This window comes from Larus michahellis, chromosome 20 (genome assembly GCF_964199755.1).
Source record: "Larus michahellis chromosome 20, bLarMic1.1, whole genome shotgun sequence".
NCBI classification, from domain to species: domain Eukaryota; kingdom Metazoa; phylum Chordata; class Aves; order Charadriiformes; family Laridae; genus Larus; species Larus michahellis.
Genome location: NC_133915.1, coordinates 2,038,583 through 2,059,303, shown reverse-complemented (window position 1 = coordinate 2,059,303; position 20,721 = coordinate 2,038,583). Strand labels below are relative to the sequence as shown.

At 66.4% G+C, this 20,721-nt stretch overlaps 3 protein-coding genes across 3 annotated transcripts; 1 reads left to right on the top strand and 2 right to left on the bottom strand.

The window, feature by feature from the left end:
- Positions 1 to 2,626: 2,626 nt before the first annotated feature.
- On the bottom strand, positions 2,627 to 4,961 carry GNLY (granulysin). Its single transcript, XM_074563555.1, has 4 exons — positions 4,591 to 4,961; positions 3,797 to 3,921; positions 3,566 to 3,691; positions 2,627 to 3,476 (listed from the first exon to the last, which is right to left on the bottom strand). The coding sequence occupies exons 1-4, from the start codon at positions 4,628 to 4,630 to the stop codon at positions 3,309 to 3,311; spliced, it is 459 nt and encodes a 152-aa protein (XP_074419656.1). The 5' UTR covers positions 4,631 to 4,961; the 3' UTR covers positions 2,627 to 3,308.
- A 223-nt stretch (positions 4,962 to 5,184) lies between these two features.
- On the top strand, positions 5,185 to 12,708 carry POLD2 (DNA polymerase delta 2, accessory subunit). Its single transcript, XM_074563552.1, has 11 exons — positions 5,185 to 5,317; positions 6,393 to 6,668; positions 8,847 to 8,968; positions 9,832 to 9,955; positions 10,035 to 10,149; positions 10,848 to 11,046; positions 11,185 to 11,265; positions 11,662 to 11,819; positions 11,933 to 12,060; positions 12,157 to 12,258; positions 12,360 to 12,708. The coding sequence occupies exons 2-11, from the start codon at positions 6,449 to 6,451 to the stop codon at positions 12,515 to 12,517; spliced, it is 1,407 nt and encodes a 468-aa protein (XP_074419653.1). The 5' UTR covers positions 5,185 to 5,317; positions 6,393 to 6,448; the 3' UTR covers positions 12,518 to 12,708.
- On the bottom strand, positions 12,653 to 20,093 carry AEBP1 (AE binding protein 1). The gene is made up of 21 exons (XM_074563551.1): positions 19,451 to 20,093; positions 18,884 to 19,303; positions 18,520 to 18,591; positions 17,949 to 18,020; positions 17,725 to 17,811; positions 17,266 to 17,364; positions 17,065 to 17,154; positions 16,641 to 16,724; positions 16,490 to 16,561; positions 16,289 to 16,398; positions 16,064 to 16,203; positions 15,884 to 15,968; positions 15,646 to 15,790; positions 15,465 to 15,553; positions 15,215 to 15,338; positions 14,924 to 15,120; positions 14,645 to 14,824; positions 14,224 to 14,566; positions 13,978 to 14,117; positions 13,786 to 13,885; positions 12,653 to 13,697 (listed from the first exon to the last, which is right to left on the bottom strand). The coding sequence occupies exons 1-21, from the start codon at positions 19,980 to 19,982 to the stop codon at positions 13,147 to 13,149; spliced, it is 3,732 nt and encodes a 1,243-aa protein (XP_074419652.1). The 5' UTR covers positions 19,983 to 20,093; the 3' UTR covers positions 12,653 to 13,146.
- Positions 20,094 to 20,721: the final 628 nt, after the last annotated feature.

Below are 20,721 nucleotides of genomic sequence, written 5' to 3'. Positions count from 1 at the left end.
CATGGGACTGCCCCACACACGTGGGGCAGCTGAGGGTCTTCCCGTGCTTCCCTGGCACCCCGCATCCCCGCCCAGCTGCAAGGAGTGGGGCTTCCGCGCCTCCCCCCAGTCCCTTCACTGGGGGTGAGCCCCCCCCAGGGGGGGTGGCTGAGAGATAAGGGCCTGGTTGGGGGGTACCTGGGGGCTGGGGGGGCAGAGGGGGCTGGCCCCCACCAGTGAGCCCTGGGGTGCAGGGACCGACTGGGGTGCACCAATGTGGTGGGGATCTTCGGGGATCCCCTCCAGTCTCGTCCCCATCCCAGGGATGGGGCGGGGGGGCAGAGCCTGGGGGCACCCCAGCCTCCCCCTCCTACTGCTGACCCCCAAAAAAGGGGGCATAGACCCCCACCAAGGGCTAAACCCCACTCCCGCCAGCAGCAGCTCCCCGAAACCCAGTGGGTCCCCAGCCCACCCCAAGCAGGGGGGCACATGGGGGATCCGCCAGGGGCTGTTTTATGCTCTGGGACGCTACAGCTCCGCCACCTTCCCCAGCAGCCAAAATTAGTGTCCCCCTGCTTCCAGTGACACCTGGGGGGGCCCCGGCCTGGCTTGTGTCTGGCACAGCCTGGCGGTGTCAGCGCCGAGTTTGGCTCGGCTGCCTGCATCCACTGACGGATTTAGCTGAGGGTGATAAGGGGGGGATAAAAGCCGGAGCAGCCTGGGGACCCCCAGCCCGGGGCCGCAGTTGGGATGGTGAGTGCAGCCATGGACCCCCCCAGGAGACGGGGATGGGGCACCCCCGGGTGTGGGGATGCTGCAGGGGGGACTGGGGGTACCCCAGCGTGTCGGGGTCCCTCTGGGGTGCAGGAGCAGCCCAGGTATTTGGATCCGCCTGAAGGTTTGGGGCACCCCAGGGTGTTGGGGTCCCTCTGGGGGTCTGGGGTGTTGGGTTCCCCAGAGGGGCCAGGGCAGGGGTTCGGGATTTGCCGCGGGGGACTGGGGTCACCCCCGGGTGTTCGGGTCCTCCTGGGGCACTCCAGTGCGGTGGGGTCCCTTTGTGGGTTGGGGGCACCCCAGGGTTCTGGGATCCTCGTGAGGGTCTGGGGCACCCCAGGGATTTGAGTCCCCCAAAGGGTCTGGGGCAGGGTGTTGGGGGTCCCTGGAGGGTCTGGGGCACCCCAGGGTGTTGGAGTCCATCGGGGGCCTGGGGGCACCCCAGGGTTCTGGGTCCCCCTTGACGGTCTGGGGCACCTTGGGATGTTGGGGTCCTCAGGGGGTCTGGGACACTCCACTGTCTTGGGGTCCCCCTGGGGATCTGGGGCGCCTGACGCTCTTGAGCTCCTCCTGGGGCAGCCCAGGCTGTGTGTGGTCCCTCGGGGGGTCTGGGGGCACCCCAGGGTTTTCAGGTCCGTGTGAGGGTCTGGGGCACCCCAGGGTGTTGGGGTCACCCTGGGGGTGTTGGTGTCCTCCTGGGGCACCCCAGGATGGGTTCCCTCTGAGGCTTTGGGGCACCCCAAGGTGCTGGGGTCACCCTGGGGGTGTGGGGGCACGCCAAGGTCTGGGCCAACTTGGGGGTCCGGGGACACCCTTGGCTATCTGGGGCCACCACATGGGTCTGGACCACCCCAGGGGGTCTGGGGCCACCCTGGGACATGGGGGCACCCCAGGATGCAGGGATATCTCAGGGTGTTGGGGTGACCCCGGAGTGTTGGGCCTCATTAACTTCCCCATCTTCTTGACGCCCTTTGGGGAGCAGCTGAACGGCGAGCGGCCCCGTAAAACCCCCTGACACCCCACGACACCCCGTGACACCCCGGGGGTCAGCCCCAAACCCCACCTAATCCCCCCCCCCGCCAGGGCACCGACCCCAGGGAGTCCATCCTCAACACCTTCAAGCTCTTGGACCCCGCCGGCACATGAACAAGGACGAGTGAGTGGGGGGTGACAGGGACCCTCAGGGCACCCGGCTGGATCCTGCGTCCCCCGGGATGGGGACAGGAGCCGCCCCCCAGCTGGTCCCTCTTCCTGCAGGTTTAAGCAGCTCCTCCTGACCCAGGTGGATAAGTTCTCCCGGGAGGAGGTGAGGTGGCTCCCCTGGCTGTCACCCTCACTGTCACGGTCCCCTGCCCATCCTGTCCCCTCGTGCATCCCTGCACAAAGGGGAGCAACAGGACCCTCGGGCAAAGCGGGTGCACAGGACACCCGGCTCCGCCTGCCCACAGGGAGGGGGACACAGCTCCCGTCCCCAAATCCCTGTGTGTCCTCCAAGGTCCCCGTGTGCCCAGCCCCATCCCCGTGATCCCAAACCCCATCCCTGAGATCCCCACGTGCACCACATGGACCCTGTCCCCAAGATTGCCATGTGTCCCCCCTGATTCCCGACCCCGAGATCCTGGACCCAAGGTCCCCGTGTGTCACCCAAGGTCCCTGTCCCCGTGGTCCCCATGGGGACCCATCCCAGCCCACAGGGTACGTGTCCCCACGCAGGCGGAGCAGCTGTTCGTGGTGACGGCGGTGTCGGGGAACATCGACTAAAAGTCCTTGTGCTACATCATCACCCATGGGGACAAGCAGGAGGACTGAGGCGCCCGCGGGTCCCCCGCCCCCGCCACTCACTCCAGCCAAATGAACCACGAAACAAGGGGATCTCATCCATCTGCAGCATCCCCAGGGAGGGAGGTGTCTCCGTTCAGCCTGAGCTTCACACCTAGTGTCCCCGTGGAGCTGGCGTGTCCCCCAACACAAGGGACAGCCCCCCTCCCCCAAAGGACAGGCACTCAGGGGACCCTTGGCACAGGGAGACAGCAGGGCCACTGTCCCCAGGAGACGTGGTAGCCTGGGGCGCGGTGCTTTATTGCATGGGGAGGGGGATCCAGGCTTTGGGGTGGTAGGTGGGGCTGGGAGAGGGTCAGGGGTTTGGGGGGTGGCACTTGGGGCCAGCTGTGGGGCTGAGCCCTGTGGAGACAAGGAAGGAGCGGTAAGTCGGGGGCCACCGTCACCCCGTCACCACCAGCTGAGGCGCCAGCAAAAGTGGCTCCTCCAACCTTGCCCCCCTCTCCAGGATGCATTTTGGGGTCTCCATCTTGCCCCTACCCTGTGGGGGTGCAGGCAGGTTCCCTCCTGGAGGCACAGGACCCCCAGGTGCCCTCCTACCCCTGGGGCAGGCGTGGGGTGCTGGGTGTGGGGTGCGGGATATGGGATGCAGGACACGGGGCCGGGGGGCAGGGGGTGCAGGATGCCGGATGTGGGGCGCGGGGCGCAGGGGGCAGGATGCAGGCTGTGGGGTGCAGGATGGGGGACGCAGGACACGGGGCGGGTGCTGACCGGGCTCAGGCCTTGCAGACGCCGATGGCGGCGCAGGTGTCCTCGGGCTGGTCTCCGTTCTGCAGCGCCTCGCTGATCTCCTCCCGGTACTTCTTCACCAGCCACTTGCAGACTCGGCTCAGCCGCTTGCCCAGCGCCCGGCAGGCCTTGCCCAACACCTTCTCCACCGCCGCCTGCCGAACAGCACGCTGGCATCAGTGGGGCCACCCGTGGGGTGCCACCCCCACGCCCCGCTGCCCCGAACCCCCCAGCCACCCCTCACCTCGTCAGGATCGTCGCCCGCCATCGCCTTGATCTGCTGCAGGATTTTGGTGCACAGGCTGCACTTCTTCCCTCTGCCTGGCCCCGACACGTCCCCTTCGGCCATGTCCCCTTCGGCCACGTCCCCCTGCAGGGGGACAGCGTAGACCCTCAGGGCGTGCCCCAGCGTGGCCCCAATGCGAGTGTGGGGCTGCCCCACGGCTGGCGCTGAAGCAGTGGGGCTGGTGCTTACCAGGGCCAGGCTGTCCCAGAGATCGTGGCAGTACTGCTCCCGGTGGCACTGGATGGCGGTGGCCATGTCCTGGCACCAGGATGCGGGGCCACCCCGGCAGGGCTCAGGGACAGCAGCCTGCGCCGCTGAGCGGGGATGGGGAGGGTGAGCACAGACATGGGAGCGTGTGCCTGTCCCTGTGTGCCCCAGGAGTGCCCAGACCCTGTCCCTGTCATCCCCAGGTGGATCTTGCCTGCACCATCCCTCCCACCTGTCCCCATGTCCTCCTGTCCTTGCCATCCCAGGTACCTGTCCCCACACTGACCCCATCCCCACCATCCCCAGGTCCCCAGGTGGACCTTCTCCCTGCCATCTCCACGTGCTTGTCCCCATGGCTTCCTGTCCCTGCCACCCTCAGGTCCCCACAAGGACCCCATCCCCACCATCCCCAGGTCCCCAGGTGGACCTTCTCCCTGCCGTCTCCACGTGCTTGTCCCCATGTCTTCCTGTCCCTGCCACCCTCAGGTCCTCACAAGGACCCCGTCCCCACCATCCCCAGGTCCCCACGCAGTCCTTGTCCCCACCATCCCTCCTGCCCATCCCCACATCCTCCTGTCCCCACCATCCCTGGGAACACATCCCCATGAAGCCCCCATCCCTGCCATCCCCAGGTCCCCACACAGTCCCCGTCCCCAGCTGCTGTCCCCAAGCACACTGCCACCCCCGCTGACCCCGTGTCCATCCCCACGTGCCCCCCTACACCCCAGGGTCTCCCTTCCCTGGCTGGGACGCAGGGCAGCAGGGACCCCCGTTACCTCCCACCGCCACCAGCACCAAGAGGAAGGCGGCAGCCATGGCGAGCCCACTCGAGAGGCTGACAGCGGGTGACAGCGGGTGACAACCGGCGTGTCCCACCCTGACGGCTTTTATAGCCCGCCGTGTGGGCTGTGGGGACGGCTGCGCCAGTCAGCGCCGCCGAAACCCAAAAAGCCCTTAAAATGGAGCGTGTGGGTTCGCCACCCCCCTTCCTCCCTCACACCTCCGCCCCCGCGGCAGGAAGGGGGGACAGGGACGGGGGGGCCCCACTCCCCAGCCCCCCAGGCCCACTGGGGGCTGAGCGCGGGGCCACGATGGGGGGAGGTGGGTGCGGGGCCGGGTCCTCCTGGGCTCCGCGGCATCCCAGCGGGCCGTCCCGGTGTCCCCCCGTCCCCTCCCGGGCTCCCTGAGGCCTCAGGGGTCGGTCGCGGTGTCCCCTGTCCCCCCGTGGGCTCCCTGGTGTCCCGGGCCCGCCCAGGTGTCCCCGTCGCCCCCCGGTGGGTGCCGGTCCCACCCCCCCTCACCCCCCGCCCCGTTCCCACAGTGACGGCGCCGCCACGGATGGTTGCCACGGCGACCCGCCGCCTTGACGTCACTTCCGCCCCGCGGCCACGCGACTTCCGCGCTTTGCGGCGTTCGCGCCTTTTCCCCCCCGCCCCCCCCATGGCGGGTCGCGGTGCCGGGCAGGCGGCCCCCCCCGACCTCTGACCCCTGACCTCTGACCCCGTACGTGACCTGCGGCCGGGGGGCCCTGGGGGAGCCCCCTGTGGGGGGGCCATGAGCGGCCCTGAGGGGGGTCTGGGGCGGGGGCCTTCGCCATGGGTCCTGGGGGGACCCTGGGGCTGGGGAGGCCCTACAGGGTCCTGCTAGCCGGGGGAGTCTGGGTGGGGGGTTTGGGCTGGGGTGTTTGGGGTGGGGGGGCGATGGGTTCCGGGGGCGTCCTGGTTCCAGGGGGTGTTTTGCGGGGAAGGGGGGTCACAGTGCCCTGGGGGGGGGGTGTCCTTGTGCCAGGGTGTGTGTTTGGGGGGGGCTGAGAGGGGTCTGGTGGCAGGAGGTGGTTTTTTTGGGGGTGCTCCTGGTGCCCTGGGGGTCCTTTATGGCAGGGGGTGTGTTTAGGGTGGGTCCGGGGGGGGGGCGGGGGCGGTCCTTGTGGCGGTCCTCGTGGCAGGGGGTGTTTTTGTGGGGGTCCTGGTGTCCTGGGGGGGTTCTTTGTGCCAGGGGGTGTGCTTAGGGGGTGTCCTGGAGTGAAGTCTGGTGCCAGAGGGTGGTTTGGGGGGGGCTCCTGGTGCCTTGGGGGGGTTCTTTATGCCAGGGGGTGTCCTGGTGCAGGGGGTGTTTTTGGGGGGGGTCCCAGTGCCCTGGGGGGTGTCTTTGTGCCAGGGGTTGTGTTTAGAGGGTGTCCGGGGGGGTCTCCTGGTGCCAGGGGGCTGTGCAAGGCTCCTGGTGCCAGGGGGTGTTGGGGGGGTTCATGGGAGGCTCTGGTGGCCGGGATGTATTTGGGGGGGGCTTTGGGTGTCCTGCTGCCGGGGTATGATTTGTGGGGGGGGAGGGGGTCCTGGGGTTTTGCTGGCACCTGGGTGTGTTTGGGGGTGCCGTGGTGTTGGAGGGGAGAGAAAGGAGGGGGGGGTGCAGCGTTTGGGGGGGTTAAGGCCTGGTTCGTATTTTGGGAGGGCGAGGGGGTCAGTTTGGGAGTGGGGGCCACCTCCAGGGAGGGATTTGTGGCACCTTGGCGCTGATGGTCACGGCTGGGGGAGGTGCCGGGAATTTGCCGGGATCCTTAATTTTCTCATTTGCTTTCCAGCCCCGCCGTTAAAACCCGCCGGCGTCCAGCCCCGCTGCTACGGCCTGACGCCCACCATGTTCTGGGAGCAGGCGGCCCCCACGGCGCAGGGTTTGCTGGCCCCCCCCTCCGCCGAGGCCTCCACCTTCGCCCGGGTGCCGGTCTCAGCGTACACCGACTGCTCCCAGCCCTTCCTGCTGGGCGAGCGCAGCTTCAGCCGCCAGTACGCCCACATCTACGCCGCCCGCCTCATCCAGATGCGGCCCATCCTGGAGGAGCGGGCGCGACAGAAGTGGGGTGAGTCCCTCTGGGGAAACCCCGCCTTGCTGTGGGAAAGGAGGACAAAGCCGCGCGGCTGGAAGCTTTTTGGAGATTTTTCAGCACGTGTTGGCCATCGGTTCCTAAGCTTACACACACGTTAAGGGGTCAAATAACCCACGGGTGGTTTTTTGGGGGTGGTTTCTCCACTGGACAGTGTCCCGACATTTAAACATCAACTGTGGGGAGAAAAGAAAACCTTTTTTTTTTTTTTTCTTTTTTTTTTTGTCCTGCTCACCAGGCCAGCTCAAAGCTTCCGCTGGCTGTCAGCAGCACGAGTTAAGCGTGAGGTTTGTCGGGGGGTGGGAGAGGCGCCGGTTGCGCCGGGGGGGCCATTTCCTTGCCTGCGGGGCTGCGTGAGCGGTTGGCGGGTGGGATTCTAACGCCTGAGACTTTCCATCCGAAGGCGTAACGGCGGCGCTGGATGAAGCCACCACCTTGCTGCTGCCAGGGCACGGTGGCTGAGCTTTCTGGCTGGCCTCGGCACAGCACATGGCTCCCCCAGTGCCGTAAAAGCCCATTACCGAATTTCACCGCTCTTGGGCCAGCCAAGCTTTCAACTTTGCCCTTCTGTGGAGATTTTTGGGCTGGCTGCTTGTTTTTCTTTCTCTCCCCAGCCCCAGGGGCTGCGCGGGGAAGCAAAGCCCGCGCCGGGCTGTGCCGGCTCAGCAGCGGATGTCGTTCCTTGGCCGGTCGCCCCTGGACCGTAACCCTGGATTTTGCCAAGGGTGATGGGAAGCAGCGGTTTTGTAAAGTTCCACTTCCCGGCGTCATGCAATGGGATGCGATTTCTGGGGTTTGTCTCACAGCAAGAAGCGCCTGCAGGCAAAATCTGGAGAGAGCAGCCCCCCCTCCCGCTAAACACACACATTCGGGGGGTTAGAGCCAAGAATAAGAAACTAAAATGGGATTGTTTTTTCTGACTCTGAGTGTTTGCATTCCTGGGGTGGATGAAGCCATGTTTCCAGCTCCCCTGAGCCCAGGGTGCCTGTGACGGCAGCGGGGCGCTTTCCACCGGGCAGCAGTCACGTTCAGCAGGCGCGTGATTAGCAAAGGGAGAGTTTGGAGGGAGAAACGTCCTGTGACCAGAAGGGATGACCTGACGGAGGGTCCGGCGCAGCAGCGGGCTCTGGCAGTGTTGTTCTGGGAGAGGAGCCCGGCAGCTCTCGCAGCGCCAGCGCAGTGCGCAGCCAGTCTTCCTCCCTCCTGGGCTGGAGGCTCAGGATGGATGGGCTTGATTTAAACAGGGGGAAATAAAAGTCCTGCAGTCTCGTAAAGGATGGGGCTGAAGCGTCTCTGCGTCCTCGTTCGTGAGGTGAGAAGTCTTGAGCTCAGCTTGTGCTGAGGGAGATGCATTTTTTTTGCTGTCTGCAAACGCTCCTCACCACAAAGGCGACAAAGTGCTGGAGCTGTGATGCTCTTTGCACCTCCGGAGGCACCTCCTGAGTTTTGGTTCCCCCAGCCCATATCTCCCTGTGGATCCCTGGCTAAAGCCCAGGGACCTGTTTGTGCCTTTCAGGGAGAGGAAACCCTGACCCTCCCCAGCAGCCTGTCTTCATGCCGGGATCTTCTCAATTGCCCGGCTGCGATGGGAATCCTGGCTTCCAGCAGGGATCCCAGGTGGAGGATCTGGCCCTGGCAGAGGTCAGACTTGGGGGTGGTGAACGATCTCTCCTGCCTGTCAAATTTGAGTGAGATGTTTGGGTCGTCTCCTGGTGGGAGAGCACGAACACGAGCCCCTCGTGCCCAAGGGCAGGAGCACTGGCTCTGTGCCCAGCTGGGGCCGTCCTGGAGCCATGCACCCTCCCTTCCTGGGCAGAGCTGGACCCGTGGGCGCAGCGGGGGCTTTGCACACTGTCCTGGGTGGTGGCTGGTAGCTGCGGTCCCCCAGATGCCGGCATGACCCGGCTTTCCTCCCCCTCGACGCAGAGGAAATGCCTGCGGGCCATGCTGCCTCTCTGGGAAGCTCCATTGGCCCCATCTGGCCTACACATGTGGACTCGGCTCCATGCCTCCAGGAAAGATGAGAGGCTTCGCAACATTCCCCCACCGCCTCTTGCTGGCTTCGACGCTTCGAGTTGGTCCCAGTCAGCCGTTGAGCCTCGCCTGCCCTCATGGCCATCCCTGAGGCCGGCTGAGCCCCATTTCTCTCCGCAGGGAATGACGTGGCACTGAGGAAGCTCTGCGAGCTGCGGGCGGGCGAGAAGTGCTGCGTGGTGGGGACGCTCTTCAAGGCGATGCAGCTGCAGCCCTCCATCCTGCAGGAGATCAGCGAGGAGGTAATGGCGGGGACGTTCCCTCCCTCCTCCTCTGCGCAGTGCTGGGGGACGTGCCAACAGACATCGGGACCTCGGCTGGCTTCCCATCGCTTCCTTCGTGCTCACTGTGGCCGAGCAAGTGGGAACCGTCAGGGCTTTGACCTGGGGAGCTGGTGCCTACCCCGTCCCTACACACCTTCTTCTCTGTGCCTACCCTGTCCCTAGACACTCTTGGTGCCACCTCTTTATGCCAGCGTGCGTCCTGCATGCGCCTGCTTGGTGTGCTTTTCCTGCCCTTGGAGGGTTTGGATCCATCGGGGTTGGCAGAGCAAACCCCTTCCCCCACCGCAGGGGAGGAGGATGAGGGGGGCGTCGCGGAAGCTCTGCCGTCCCCATGCCGTGCCGGGGGCCCGTCTGCTCCCAGCTGGCTCACAGGGAGCACATTGGGATGTTTGGAGCCTGCTCGTCACGGCGTGGGGTTAGCATCGTGCCTGCCGGGCAGGGTTCAAAGGCAGCGGAGTGCTTGCCCGGACGGTGATTGCAAACACGTTTCCTGAGGCTAGCCAGAGCTCCGTCCCCCGCCGCCTGGCTGAGCCACTTCCTCCTTGGCCAGGGAGCCGCGCTCGTGTTCGCTTAGCCAGCATGCTGCGGGGAAGCGTTAAGCGAAACCAGCTCGCCTGGGTGCTGTGCAGCTGGCGAGCAGCTTTGAAGCAGCAGCGGGGGTGTTGGCCAGGCCAGCGGTGGGGGGCCACGGCAGCAGCAGCTCTCATGAGTCACGTGCCCGCGCTCTGGTTTCCACCTGCGGGGTTTGGCTGCGGGGGGAAGGGCCCTTTGGGGCAGCTCGGCCTCGCTGAGGCCATCACAGCCTGCCCTGTCCCCCCCAGCACAACCTGGTGCCTCAGCCGCCCCAGCCCAAGTACATCCACCCCTCCGATGAGCTGATCCTGGAGGATGAGCTGCAGCGGATGAAACTGGAAGGAGCTGTCGAGGTGCAGAGGCTAGTGACAGGTAAGGGGACGATGGCTTCTCAGTGAGAGCCACCTCGCAGGCTCTGGCTGGGGGCTTGACCACCCGCTCTCTGCCATAGGGACTATCTTCGCTGTGTACGGCTCCGAGCAGGACAATGGCAAGTTCCTGGTGGAGGATCACTGCTTCGCCAACCTGCCCCAGCCACTGCCCTGGAAGGGCCCCAGCTCAGATCGGTGAGTCTCCACAGTGACAGGAGTGGGGGTGGCACCATGTCCCCTGCCGAATCCCCGAGCCCTGGGGACCATTTCATAGAATCATGGAATGGGTTCAGTTGGAAGGGACCTTGATCATCTTTCCTACCACGGGCAGGGACACCTCCCACCAGCCCAGGTTGCTCCAAGCCCCGTCCAACCTGGCCTTGAACCCCTCCAGAGATGGGGCAGCCACAGCTTCTCTGGGCAGCCTGGGCCAGGGGCTCACCACTGGACAGGACTCTAAGGTCTCCCTGGAGCCATCTCTTCTCCAGGCTGAACCCCCCCAACTCTCTCAGCCTGTCCTCACAGCAGAGGGGCTCCAGCCCCCTGAGCATCTTCGTGGCTTCCTCTGGACCCTCCCCATCTGCCCCATGAGTCCCTGATGCCCCCCGCATCCTCCTCCCCTGCAGCAGGGGAAGGGGGTTTGCTCTGCCAACTCCCCTGGATCCAAACCCTGCAAGGGCAGGAAAAGCAACACCATGACTCCCTGGAAAAGAGTCCCTCCCCATCTCCCCCGTGTGCCCCTCGGAGTCGGTGCCTTGTGCTGGGAGAGGTGGCGGATGGGGACTGCTGTCCCCCACACCTGGCTCTTGGCGTGGGCAGCCCTGTCGTGGCCGCGCGGGCAGGGACTGGGGCGGGCAGGGAGCACGGCATGCTGCCCCCGCCTCTCCGCCCAGGTTCGTCCTGCTGGTGTCGGGGCTGGGGCTGGGCAGCGGGAGCGGCGAGTCCCTGCTGAGCACACAGCTGCTGGTGGATGTGGTGACGGGGCAGCTGGGCGCTGAGGGTGGGCAGAGCTGTGCCGCGCAGATCTCCCGTGTCATCCTGGCAGGGAACCTGCTGAGCCAGAACACGCAGAGCCGGGACACCATCAACAAGGTATGGCGGGGCAAGGGGTCTTCAGCCTCGGCCATGCTCTCCAGGGCCTGGGCTGGCACGGGGAGTTCCACGGAGGTGGGGAAGGAGGGATCAGAGGTGGCACAGGGCTGTTCCCTCACTGTCTCCACACTGACCCAGGCCAAGTACTTGACCAAGAAGACCCAGGCAGCGAGTGTGGAGGCCGTGAAGATGCTGGATGAGATCCTGCTGCAGCTTTGTGTGAGTGCTTGGAGCAAGGTAGGGTTGACCGGGGAACGGGGTACCTTCCGGCGGAAGGAGCCTGGCTCCCGAGCCAGGGAAGCAACGCTCTGCCAGGAGCCTGGGTGTGTGGGGTGGCAAAAGCCCCTTCCCCGGCCCCCGCCTTCTTGAGCGCTGCATATGGTGCCGTTCGGGAACGCAGCAAGACAAGGAGGCAGCGCGCAACCCGGCTTCAGATCCTTCTCCTGGCATCTGGTCTCTGTGGTGAAGCCAAGCTGGGCTTCCTGCAGGGAAGTGGCAGGAGCCAAATCAGGGAGCAGGGCAGCGCTGGCAGCAAGCTCCGATCGGGGCTTGGCTCGGAGCCCCTTTGAAGGAGGGTGGTTTGGCCATTCCCGGTAATCCCCACTCTGCCCACAGACCTCCGTGCCTGTGGACGTGATGCCTGGTGAGTTTGACCCCACCAACTATACGCTGCCCCAGCAGCCGCTGCATCACTGCATGCTGCCCCTCGCCAGCGCCTACTCCACGCTCCGGCTGGTCACCAACCCCTACCAGGCCGACGTGGATGGAATCAGGTAAAAAAGCCTCATGTGCCACCAGCTCTGTGACAACTGGCGGCGTAGGATCGCAGGGCAAGTCGTGGCAAGTACAGCCATCTGAATCTCTCCTTCCTTCCCCCAAAATGTAGGTTTTTGGGGACATCAGGGCAAAATGTCAGCGACATCTTCAAATACAGCAGCATGGACGACTACCTGGAGATCCTGGAGTGGACGCTGCTGGCGGGACACATCAGCCCCACAGCCCCGGACACCCTGGGTAAGGGGAGAGCTGGGTGGGCGCCAAGGCTGAGGGGCATTTGGCCTCCGAAGGGGTGCGAGTGCAGGTTCCTCTCCTAATTTCCGTCCCTCCCAGGCTGCTACCCTTTTTACAAATCAGACCCCTTCATCCTCACCGACTGCCCTCACGTCTACTTCTGCGGCAATGCTCCCCGCTTCCAGTCCAAGCTGCTCAAAGGTGAGTCCCGCAGCCTGCAGCACCCCCTCGCTCGGAGCCAGGACCCAGCGCCGGGGTGCCAAATGGGGGCTTGTCTGCTTGATGCCTGCCTGTCTTTGCAGGGGAGGATGGGCAGCAGGTCCTGCTGGTGACAGTGCCCGTCTTCAGCACCACGCAGACCGCCTGCCTCGTCAACCTGCGCGACCTCAGCTGCCAGCCCATCAGCTTCTCTGGCTTCGGGGCCGAGGACGATGATGGGGACATGGAGGTCGGGCACTGACTGAGCAGGCAGAGCACAGACTTGATAAACCCCTGGCCCTTCGGAGGGTCCTGGCGCCCGCTCCCTGGGTGTCATCCCCATCTGTCCTCCCAGGAGGGCTGGCGTGGAGCTGCTGGGGCACGGAAGAGAGGAGATGCTTGTACCAATATAACTTGATTTATTTGTGTAACAAAAAACTGTGTGGAGGGGACAGGGGCTGCGTCTGCCTCCGTGCGGGCCCTGCCCTGGAGAGTGGGACCACCCCTGCCAACCCCACTGTGCCGGGAGATGGGGATGGGGCGAGGGCTGGGTCCTGCGTGACCCCCTCCCCTGCCAGGCAAGGGCTGGCACCGCCCAGCCCCGAGGGATGGGGCAGCACGTCCCTTTCCTGCCTGGCCCTGGAGCCTGGCAAAGGGGACGCTCTGCAGCCGCCCAGCCGTGGGGTGAGCATCGGCACGGCGTGCCCTGCAGTCTTAGGAAGCAGCGCGGGTGAGGAGCTGGAGCCCACCCGGGGCGGGCTGCCCAGAGCGGGCTGCCCAGGGCTTGAAGAAGACTTCAGAAGCAGATGCTGGAGCCTGCGGCAGGCGAAACCAAACCGGCCGCGAGCGTCCAGCCTTGGCTTGAGGCAGGAGCGAGGGGACGAGCATCTCCTAGTCACCAAAGTTCACGGTGTAGGTCTCGGCCGTGGTGAAGGGCTGCACTGTCCCCGTGCCCAGCTCCCAGGCCTCCGTCTCCGTCACCAGCTCGGTCACCACCTCCGTTTCGGTCTCCATCTCCCAGGTGCTGGCTGTGGGTGGCTCTTGGCTCCAGGGCGCGTAGGCAGTGCTGCTGAAGGGGAAGGGCAGGGCTGTAGTGGGCGGCGGGGCCGTGGGGCCGCTGGTGGCCGTGGTGGCATTGAGTCGCCGCAGCCTCATCTGCTCCCGGAGCCGCATGCGGTGCCGGAGGCGCATACGCAGGCGCATGCGTTCGCGGGGCGTCATGGGGCGGCCAGGCACGATGCGGCGGATGGGCCGGTTCCCGTTCATGGCCATGATCTCCCGGATGCGTTTCCAGTTGGAGCGCGACAGGACGAAGTTGCACTGGGTGGCCCCGATGTCGTAGAAGACGCTGCAGGTCTTGACGCTGGGGTTGTAGCCCTCGGCCCGAGCCGAGACGCGGTACTCGCCCGGGTTCAGGATGCGCCAGTAGTCCCCGCCGCTGGCTGCCAACAGCAAGGGGAGGCAGCGGGGTGTGAAGGGGGCAGCACGGTGCTGCCGGCACCCTGCCCAGTACCCTGCCCCGCGCCCTACCTGTCTTGATGTTGTGGTTGATGCCCCCCACGACGATGGTGGCGTTGGCGATGGGTTCTCCCTGCTGGTCTGTCACCAAGCCCTTGATGCCCCGATGGACCTACGCGAGGAAAGAGGACGAGAGGAGCCGTGTGGGGCAGGGCAGGGCAGGGCAGCCACCCGCCTCCCTCCCTGGCACAGCCCAGCTCCTACCTGCTCCATGAAGGTGAGCAGCGACTCCTTATTGTTCTCCCACTCCTGCTGCAGCTCGCTCTCATGGGGGAACTTGTCGCAGCCCAGGTAGATGGAGAGCTCCAGGCAGTTGGTGTGCAGGTAGCTGAAGTCGTTCATGCCTGCAAGACAAATAACCAAGTGCCCACCCAGCCGCTCGCTCACACCTTCACGAGGCGGGAGCGTGGGGCAGGCAAGCCGCCGCCGTACGGTGTGGCACCCACTTACTGCCGGCCCGCGGGTGCCACTTGGCCCCCTGCACAATGCCCATGGCGTTGGTCATGTCCTGCGTGTGGCAGCCCCCGCGGAAGGTCTCGGTCATGGTGAGGTGGGCCGAAGCGTAGGATATGGCGAGCCAGCGGAAGATGGCATGGTCGGGCGTCTCCTGCAGCTCAGGATTGTCGTCCTCGTAGTCGTCCGGCGGGCGAGGGGCGGCTGCCGGCATCTCGCTGATGGGCCGGGACGTGTCAAAGGGGTAGGACACCAGCTTCTCCCCGCCCTGCAGGTTGGCTCCCAGCACGAAGGGGTTCTTGTCCATCCACGCCATCACTGCCCGTGTCTCCACCGCCACCTGCCAAGGCAGACGCAGACGTGTGAGACGCCATCTCCCCGTCACCGCCCTGCCACCGTGCCTTGTGCCAGGGCTCACCGTGGCATCCTCGGCCAGGTAGTGCTCCGGGATGGGGATGTGGTGGTTGGGGAACTTGTGGGGCACCAGCCTCCTCTCCTCGGCCGCCCACAGCGCCGAAGCCAAGTCAGGGAAGTTCTCAAAGAGGTCGTAGCCCTCCTCTGTCCAGTGGCCCAGTGCCCAGTTGCCCAGTTCGGAGCCCTGCAGGCAGCCCAGGGCAGCGGTGAGCCCGGGGGCTGCATCCCGCCGTCCCCTCCCCTTGTCCCGCTGTCCCATCCCACCACCCCGCCGTCCCCTTACCGCTTCGCGGGCCAGCTCGTAGCCGTCGGGGTTGAGGGAGGGCACGAGGTGGATGCGGGTTTCGGTCACCAGGCTCCGCACCCGGGGGTTGCCGTCCTGGTACTCCTTGCACAGGAACTGCATGAGCAGGAGCAGCAGCTCCCGGCCCAGCACTTCGTTCCCGTGCAGCCCCGCCGTGTACCTGAACTCGGGCTCGCCTGCGGGCAGGGTGTGGGCAGGCTCAGCGTGGTACCCGCCGCCTGCCTGCGCCGGGGCCCCCTGGCCAGGTGTCCCCTCCCCTCCCCTCCTCACCCGTCTCGTGCTCGCCCGGGTTGTCAGAGATCTCCATGGCGTAGATCTTCAGCCCCCGTGAGCTCTTGCCGATGTTGTAGATGCGGGTGATGGTGGGACACTCCTCGTTCACCACCTTCATCAGCTGCGGGTGCAGAGGGGGCGGGTGATGGGGGGGGGGTTGGGGAGGGGGCAGCGCTCGGGGGCCTGAGCCCACCTCCCACGGAATATCCCGCCCCCACAGAGGAGCCCACCCCACAGAGGTGCTCACCTGCCTCATGTCCTTGTAGGTGTGGTGGCGGAAATCCAGGTTGTCCGTGGAGGTCACCTCGTTCTGCTGGGCGTAGTAGCTGCTGATGGCTGCAGAGGGGACAAAGACACAGCGGTGGGGGGGCCGGGGAGCCGTGACCCTGCCATGGGTGGTGTACCTCCAGCTTTGGGGTGGCTCTTACTGGAGAGGGGGCAGCCCAGGACCTCGAGGCGCAGGCAGAGACTGCCGTTCCACGTCTGGGGGTAGATGCGGATGTAACGGGCCACCATGGGCTCGGGGAACTCAGTCAGCACCGGTGTGTCCTTGTCCACATTGCCGTAAAACATCTGACGAGGGGGGTGAGACGGAGCTGAGGGTGGGGGCAGAGGGTCCCTATTGTCCCCGTCCCGCCCCAACCAGCCCCTTTTGGGGTCCCGTACCATCTCCTCGTAGCCGTTGGTGTACATCACCCAGTTCTGGCTGTCGTTGCTGAAGCCCACGTAGAAGCTGGTGACAAAGTCCTCGCTGCGGGAGGAAGGGGACAGTTTGGGAGGGGGCGTCCCCAAGATGCTCCCCCACCCCACGTCCCCAGATCCTTCCCCTCCCGCCTGTCCCCATACTGGATCTGGGAGTCACGGCCCTGGGTGATGACACCAGTGAACTTGGTGGTGCGGCGGGTGTCCACCTCGATCCAGTGCGCCCGGCTGTCGTCCTCGGCGCACCAAGCCCCGTCGAAGAAATCGTCCTCGTTGGTACCCGCCTGGGGTGGGGACAGCGAGGGGGGGCATGGGTGGGGGGGTTCGGCGGGCAAGGCGGGGGGTGGGCGTGGGACGGGTGACCCTCACCTGCATGTTGAGGCGCCCGCGCTGGGCACCCAGCCCGTGGCGCAGCATGGAGGAGGCCAGGATCTGGTCGTCATCGATGCGGTGGGACTCCAGGCCGATGGGTGGACATTCTGGGGACAATTGGGGTGGGCAGAGAAGGTGATGGGCACCCCCCCCACAGTGGGGTGCCCGCTCTCCCCCCCCGGGAACGGGGACACTCACTTGTCTTCTCTGGAGGGGCCCATTCGTCCTCGTCCGGCTCCCACTTCTTCCCTCCCGGTTTTTTGGGTTTTCCTGGAAAAGGGGTGTATAAGGGGATGCAGAGCCCGGGTGGATGGGGGCAAGGGGACAGGGACAGGAGGCTGGCACCTACCTTTGCGGTCCCAGCCCTTCTCCTCTGCCCAGGGGTCCTCCTCCTCCTCCTCTTCCTTGCTGCTGCCGCCTTTCTTGGGCTTCCCTGGGATGGGAGAGCAGCTGTTGGGAACATGCCACCCACCCCAGGGACGTGCCACCCACCCCAGGGATGTGCCACCCACCCTATGGATGTGCCACCGGCCCTGGGGATGTGCCACCAGCCCTGAGAACGTGCCACCTGCCCCATGGACATGCCACCCCAGGGACATGCCACCCACCACAGGGATCTGCCACCCACCCGGGAATGTGCCACCCACCCTATGGATGTGCCACCGGCCCTGGGGATGTGCCACCAGCCCTGAGAACGTGCCACCTGCCCCATGGACATGCCACCCCAGGGACGTGCCACCCACCCTGGCACCCAGCCCCTGCTGATATCTCACAGGGTTTGAGTTTCTCCTCGTCCGTCTCCATCTCATCCTCTTTGTCCGGGTGTTTCCTGGGTTTCGGGGGGGGGGGCAGCCCGTACGCCACTGCGGGGGCAGACGGGGAGGGGCTGGGACACCCCCTTAGGGCGGAGGGGGCAGGGGTGGGTGCTACCCGTGGCGCTGGGGTGCCCCAGAGCCCCCTGGCTCGTCACTCACAGTCATCGTAGTCAGGTGGCTCGAAGCCCTCCTCATAGTCCCCTTCGGTCACCGGCACGGGCGGGGGGGGTGGCTGTGGGGGTGGCACCTCTGGCTTCGCTGAGGAGGGCAAAAGGGGCCGTGTTGGGGCTGTGGGGGCGGGGAATGGGACCCCTGTGGGGTCCCTACACCTCTACTGTGCCCCCGAGGGTCCCCCAGGTTCCTATGGGGTCCCCGTGTCCTTGCCAGGTGCTCTGTGTCCCCAGGGGGTCAGCGTACCCCTGCGGGACCCCCATGTCCCTCTGGGGACCCCCATGCCCCTGCGAAGTCCCCTGTGTCCCCACAGGGTCAGCATGCCCCTATGGGGTCCCCTATGCCCCCAAAATGATGCTCCTCTGGGTCCCCAAGGCTGGGGACTGTCCCCCCCACCCCGAGCGGTGCCAGCCCCCCCCCGCCTTGTCCCCCTGCCACCCCACTTACGTGGCTCCTCAGGCTGGGGCCAGACTCTCTCGGGTTTCTTCCTCCTGGGGGGCTTGCGGGGTTTCTGCTGCCGGCGGATGTACTCGACTGGGGACAGAAAGAGGGGGTGGCACTGATATTGGGGGCGCAAGGAGGGGGCGCAAGGGTGGGGATGCCCCCTCCAGCCCTCCCTGCGGGCCGGGGGACTCCAGCGGTCCCCCCCACCCTGCGCCCCGGCACCGTACAGTCCTCATAGTCCTCCCGCTCCAGCTGCTCGTTGTAGTCCAGCGTCGGTGGCTCCGTCTCCTCGGGGACATCTGCAGGGAAGGGACACGTGGGGAAGGGGTGGAGGGGTGGCCCTGGGGTGCAGGGAGCAGGGAGGTGGCATTTGGGAGTAGGGGGGTGGCCCCAGGGTACAGGGAGGTGGCACTGGGGTGAAGGGTGGTGGCTCTGGGGCAGAGGGGGGGTGACACCAGGGAGCAGGGAGGTGACATCAAGGGGCAAGGAGGTGGCATTTCAGAACAGGGAGGTGATACTGGGGTGCAGAGAGGTGGCGTTTGGGAGCAGGGAGGTGGCCCCGGTTTGCAAGGATGTGGCACTGGGGCACAGAGAGGTGACATCGGGGTGCAGGGAGGTGGCATTTGGGAACAGGGAAGTGGCACTGGGGAGCAGCGAGGTGGCACCGGGGTGAAGGTTGGTGGCACTGGGGCACAGGGAGGTGACACTAGGGAGCAGGGAGGTGACATCGGGGTGCATTTGGGCACAGGGAGGTAGCCCTCGGCTGCAGGGAGGTGGCCCTTGGGACAGGGCACTCACCAGGCTCAGGCTCAGGACTCCAGTCCTCCCGGCCCAGACCCCAGGGCTCGCTCGGTGGCTCCTCCAGCTCCCCTGGGGACAGGGACACAGAGTGAGGGGTTGGTGGTGCCCCGCAGCCCCCCCGGCCCGGCCCCCCGGCAGCCCCATGCCGAAAGAAAATCCCACTGGGGAGATGGACTGTGTCCCGTCCCCCCCCCCGGTGGGGACGGAGGAGGTGACCCTGGTATGGACAAAGCCCAGTCAGCCGTGGGGTGCCACCGGGGAGCCGAGTGGGACACGGGGTGACGCCGTGGTGTGCCAAGACACCCCCCCTCCCCCCCCGCCCCTCCCCGGCTGATGGTGAGATGGGGTCCCCAAGACTCACCTCGGCCACCTCCATCCTCTTCCTCCTCATAGGGCGATGGCTGTTCTGGTAACCGGGGTGTCCCCACGTCGTCCTCACGCCGTGGGGGCTGCGGGGCAGTAGGAGGCTCCGGGGGGGTGGTTGGTAGCCCCAGTGGCTTCTTGCCAGAGGGTTTTTTGGTGGCCTTGGGTGGCTTCTCCTTGGGTGGCTTTTCCTTGGGCTTTTTGGAGCCTTTTGGAAGTTTTTCGGAGCCTTTTGGGGGCTTTTCCTTGGGCTTCTTGGAGGGCTTGTCCTTGCCCCTGTCCCTGTCCCTGTCCCTGTCCCTGTCCTTGTCCTTCTTGGAGCCCCGGGGTCTCTCCTTGGGCTTCTTGGTGGGTTTGGGAGGTTTTTCCTTCTTCCCCTTCTTGGGTTTCTCGGGCTCCGTCAGCCGCCCCGGGGAGCCTGGAGAGGGGAAGGGAGGGGACGGCCGCGGGGTGAGGGGCGGCCGGGGGGTCCCCACCTCCTGCTGCCCCCCCCAGCCCCGCGGGACCCCGGCGGGGACCGGGACCGGGGCTGCCCCGCCGTGCCGTGCCGGTGCCGCTCGCTCACCGGGGCCGGTGCCGGGGCCGATGCCCAGCTCGGTGCCGAAGCCCAGCTCGGTGCCATCCCCGTCGCCGTCGCCGTCGCCGTCCCCGCGCTCCGCGGGCCCGAGGAAACCCCGCAGAAACGCTTCGATCTCGGCGTCGGTGAGCGCGGGCGGCGCGGCGGGGTCCGGGGCGGCCCCGGGCGGCAGCAGCGGCAGCAGCGCGGCCGTCAGCAGGAGGCAGGAGCGGGGCGGCCCCGTCAGCCCCATCGCCGCGTCCCCCGCACCGGCCCCGGCCCCGGCCCCGGCCCCGGAGAGACCGGGCGGGCGGGCGGGGGGCGGGCGCAGGAGCCGGGGGCGGCACCGAGCTGCAGCGGGGCTGCGTGGGACCGGCACTGCACCGGCACCAGTATGGGACCGGCACTGCACTGGGACCAGTACGGGACCGGCACTGCACCAGCACTGCACCGGCACTGCACCGGGACTGGCACTACACGGGCACTGCACTGGGACCCGTACGGGACCGGCACTGCACTGGGACCAGTATGGGACCAGCATTGCACCGGCACTGGGACTGGGACTGGCACTACACCACACTGGCACTGGCACTGCATCAGCACTGCATCAGGACCGGCACTGCACTGGCACTACACTGGGACCAGTATGGGACAAGCACTGCACCAGGACCAACACTGCACTGGCACTGGCACCGGCACTGCACTGGGGCCAGTACGGGACCGGCACTGCACCGGCACTGCACCGGCACTGCACCAGGACTGGCACTACACGGGCACTGCACTGGGACCAGTACAGGACAAGCACTGCACCGGCACTACACTGGCACTGCACTGGCACCGGCACTGCGCTGGGACCAGCACTGCACCGGGACTGGCACTACACGGGCACTGCACTGGGACCAGTACGGGACCGGCACTGCACCGGCACTGCACCGGGACCAGTATGGGACAAGCACTGCACCGGGACCAACATTGCACTGGCACTGGCACCGGCACTGCGCTGGGACCAGTACGGGACCGACACTGCACCAGCACTGGGACTGGGACTGGCACTACATTGGCCACTGGCACTGCATCAGCACTGCATCGGGACTGGGACCGGCACTGCACTGGCACTGCGGTGCGTCTGGGACTGGCACTACACCGGCACTGCACCAGCACCAGCACTGCACCAGCACTGGCACTGCACCGGGACCAGCAAAGGACTGGCACTGCACCTGCACTGCACCAGGCCTGGCGCCGCACCGGCACTGCACAGGGACTGACACTGCACGGGACCA

Bases quoted from the DNA above. Each gene is read 5' to 3' on its own strand.
- GNLY (XM_074563555.1), bottom strand. From the start codon at position 4,630: ATGGCTGCCGCCTTCCTCTTGGTGCTGGTGGCGGTGGGAG. The intron at 3,692-3,796 runs GTAAGCACCAGC...GTCCCCCTGCAG, and splicing joins TCTGGGACAGCCTGGCCCTG to GGGGACGTGGCCGAAGGGGA. The intron at 3,477-3,565 runs GTGAGGGGTGGC...GCTGTTCGGCAG, and splicing joins CGGGCGACGATCCTGACGAG to GCGGCGGTGGAGAAGGTGTT.
- POLD2 (XM_074563552.1), top strand. From the start codon at position 6,449: ATGTTCTGGGAGCAGGCGGCCCCCACGGCGCAGGGTTTGCTGGCCCCC. The intron at 8,969-9,831 runs GTAATGGCGGGG...TGTCCCCCCCAG, and splicing joins TGCAGGAGATCAGCGAGGAG to CACAACCTGGTGCCTCAGCC. The intron at 11,820-11,932 runs GTAAAAAAGCCT...CCCAAAATGTAG, and splicing joins GCCGACGTGGATGGAATCAG to GTTTTTGGGGACATCAGGGC.
- AEBP1 (XM_074563551.1), bottom strand. From the start codon at position 19,982: ATGCTGGTCCCATACTGGTCCCAGTGCAGTGCCGGTCCCGTACGGGTC. The intron at 15,554-15,645 runs GTAAGAGCCACC...TCCCCTCTGCAG, and splicing joins CCTGGGCTGCCCCCTCTCCA to CCATCAGCAGCTACTACGCC. The intron at 15,339-15,464 runs GTGAGCACCTCT...CTGCACCCGCAG, and splicing joins CCTACAAGGACATGAGGCAG to CTGATGAAGGTGGTGAACGA.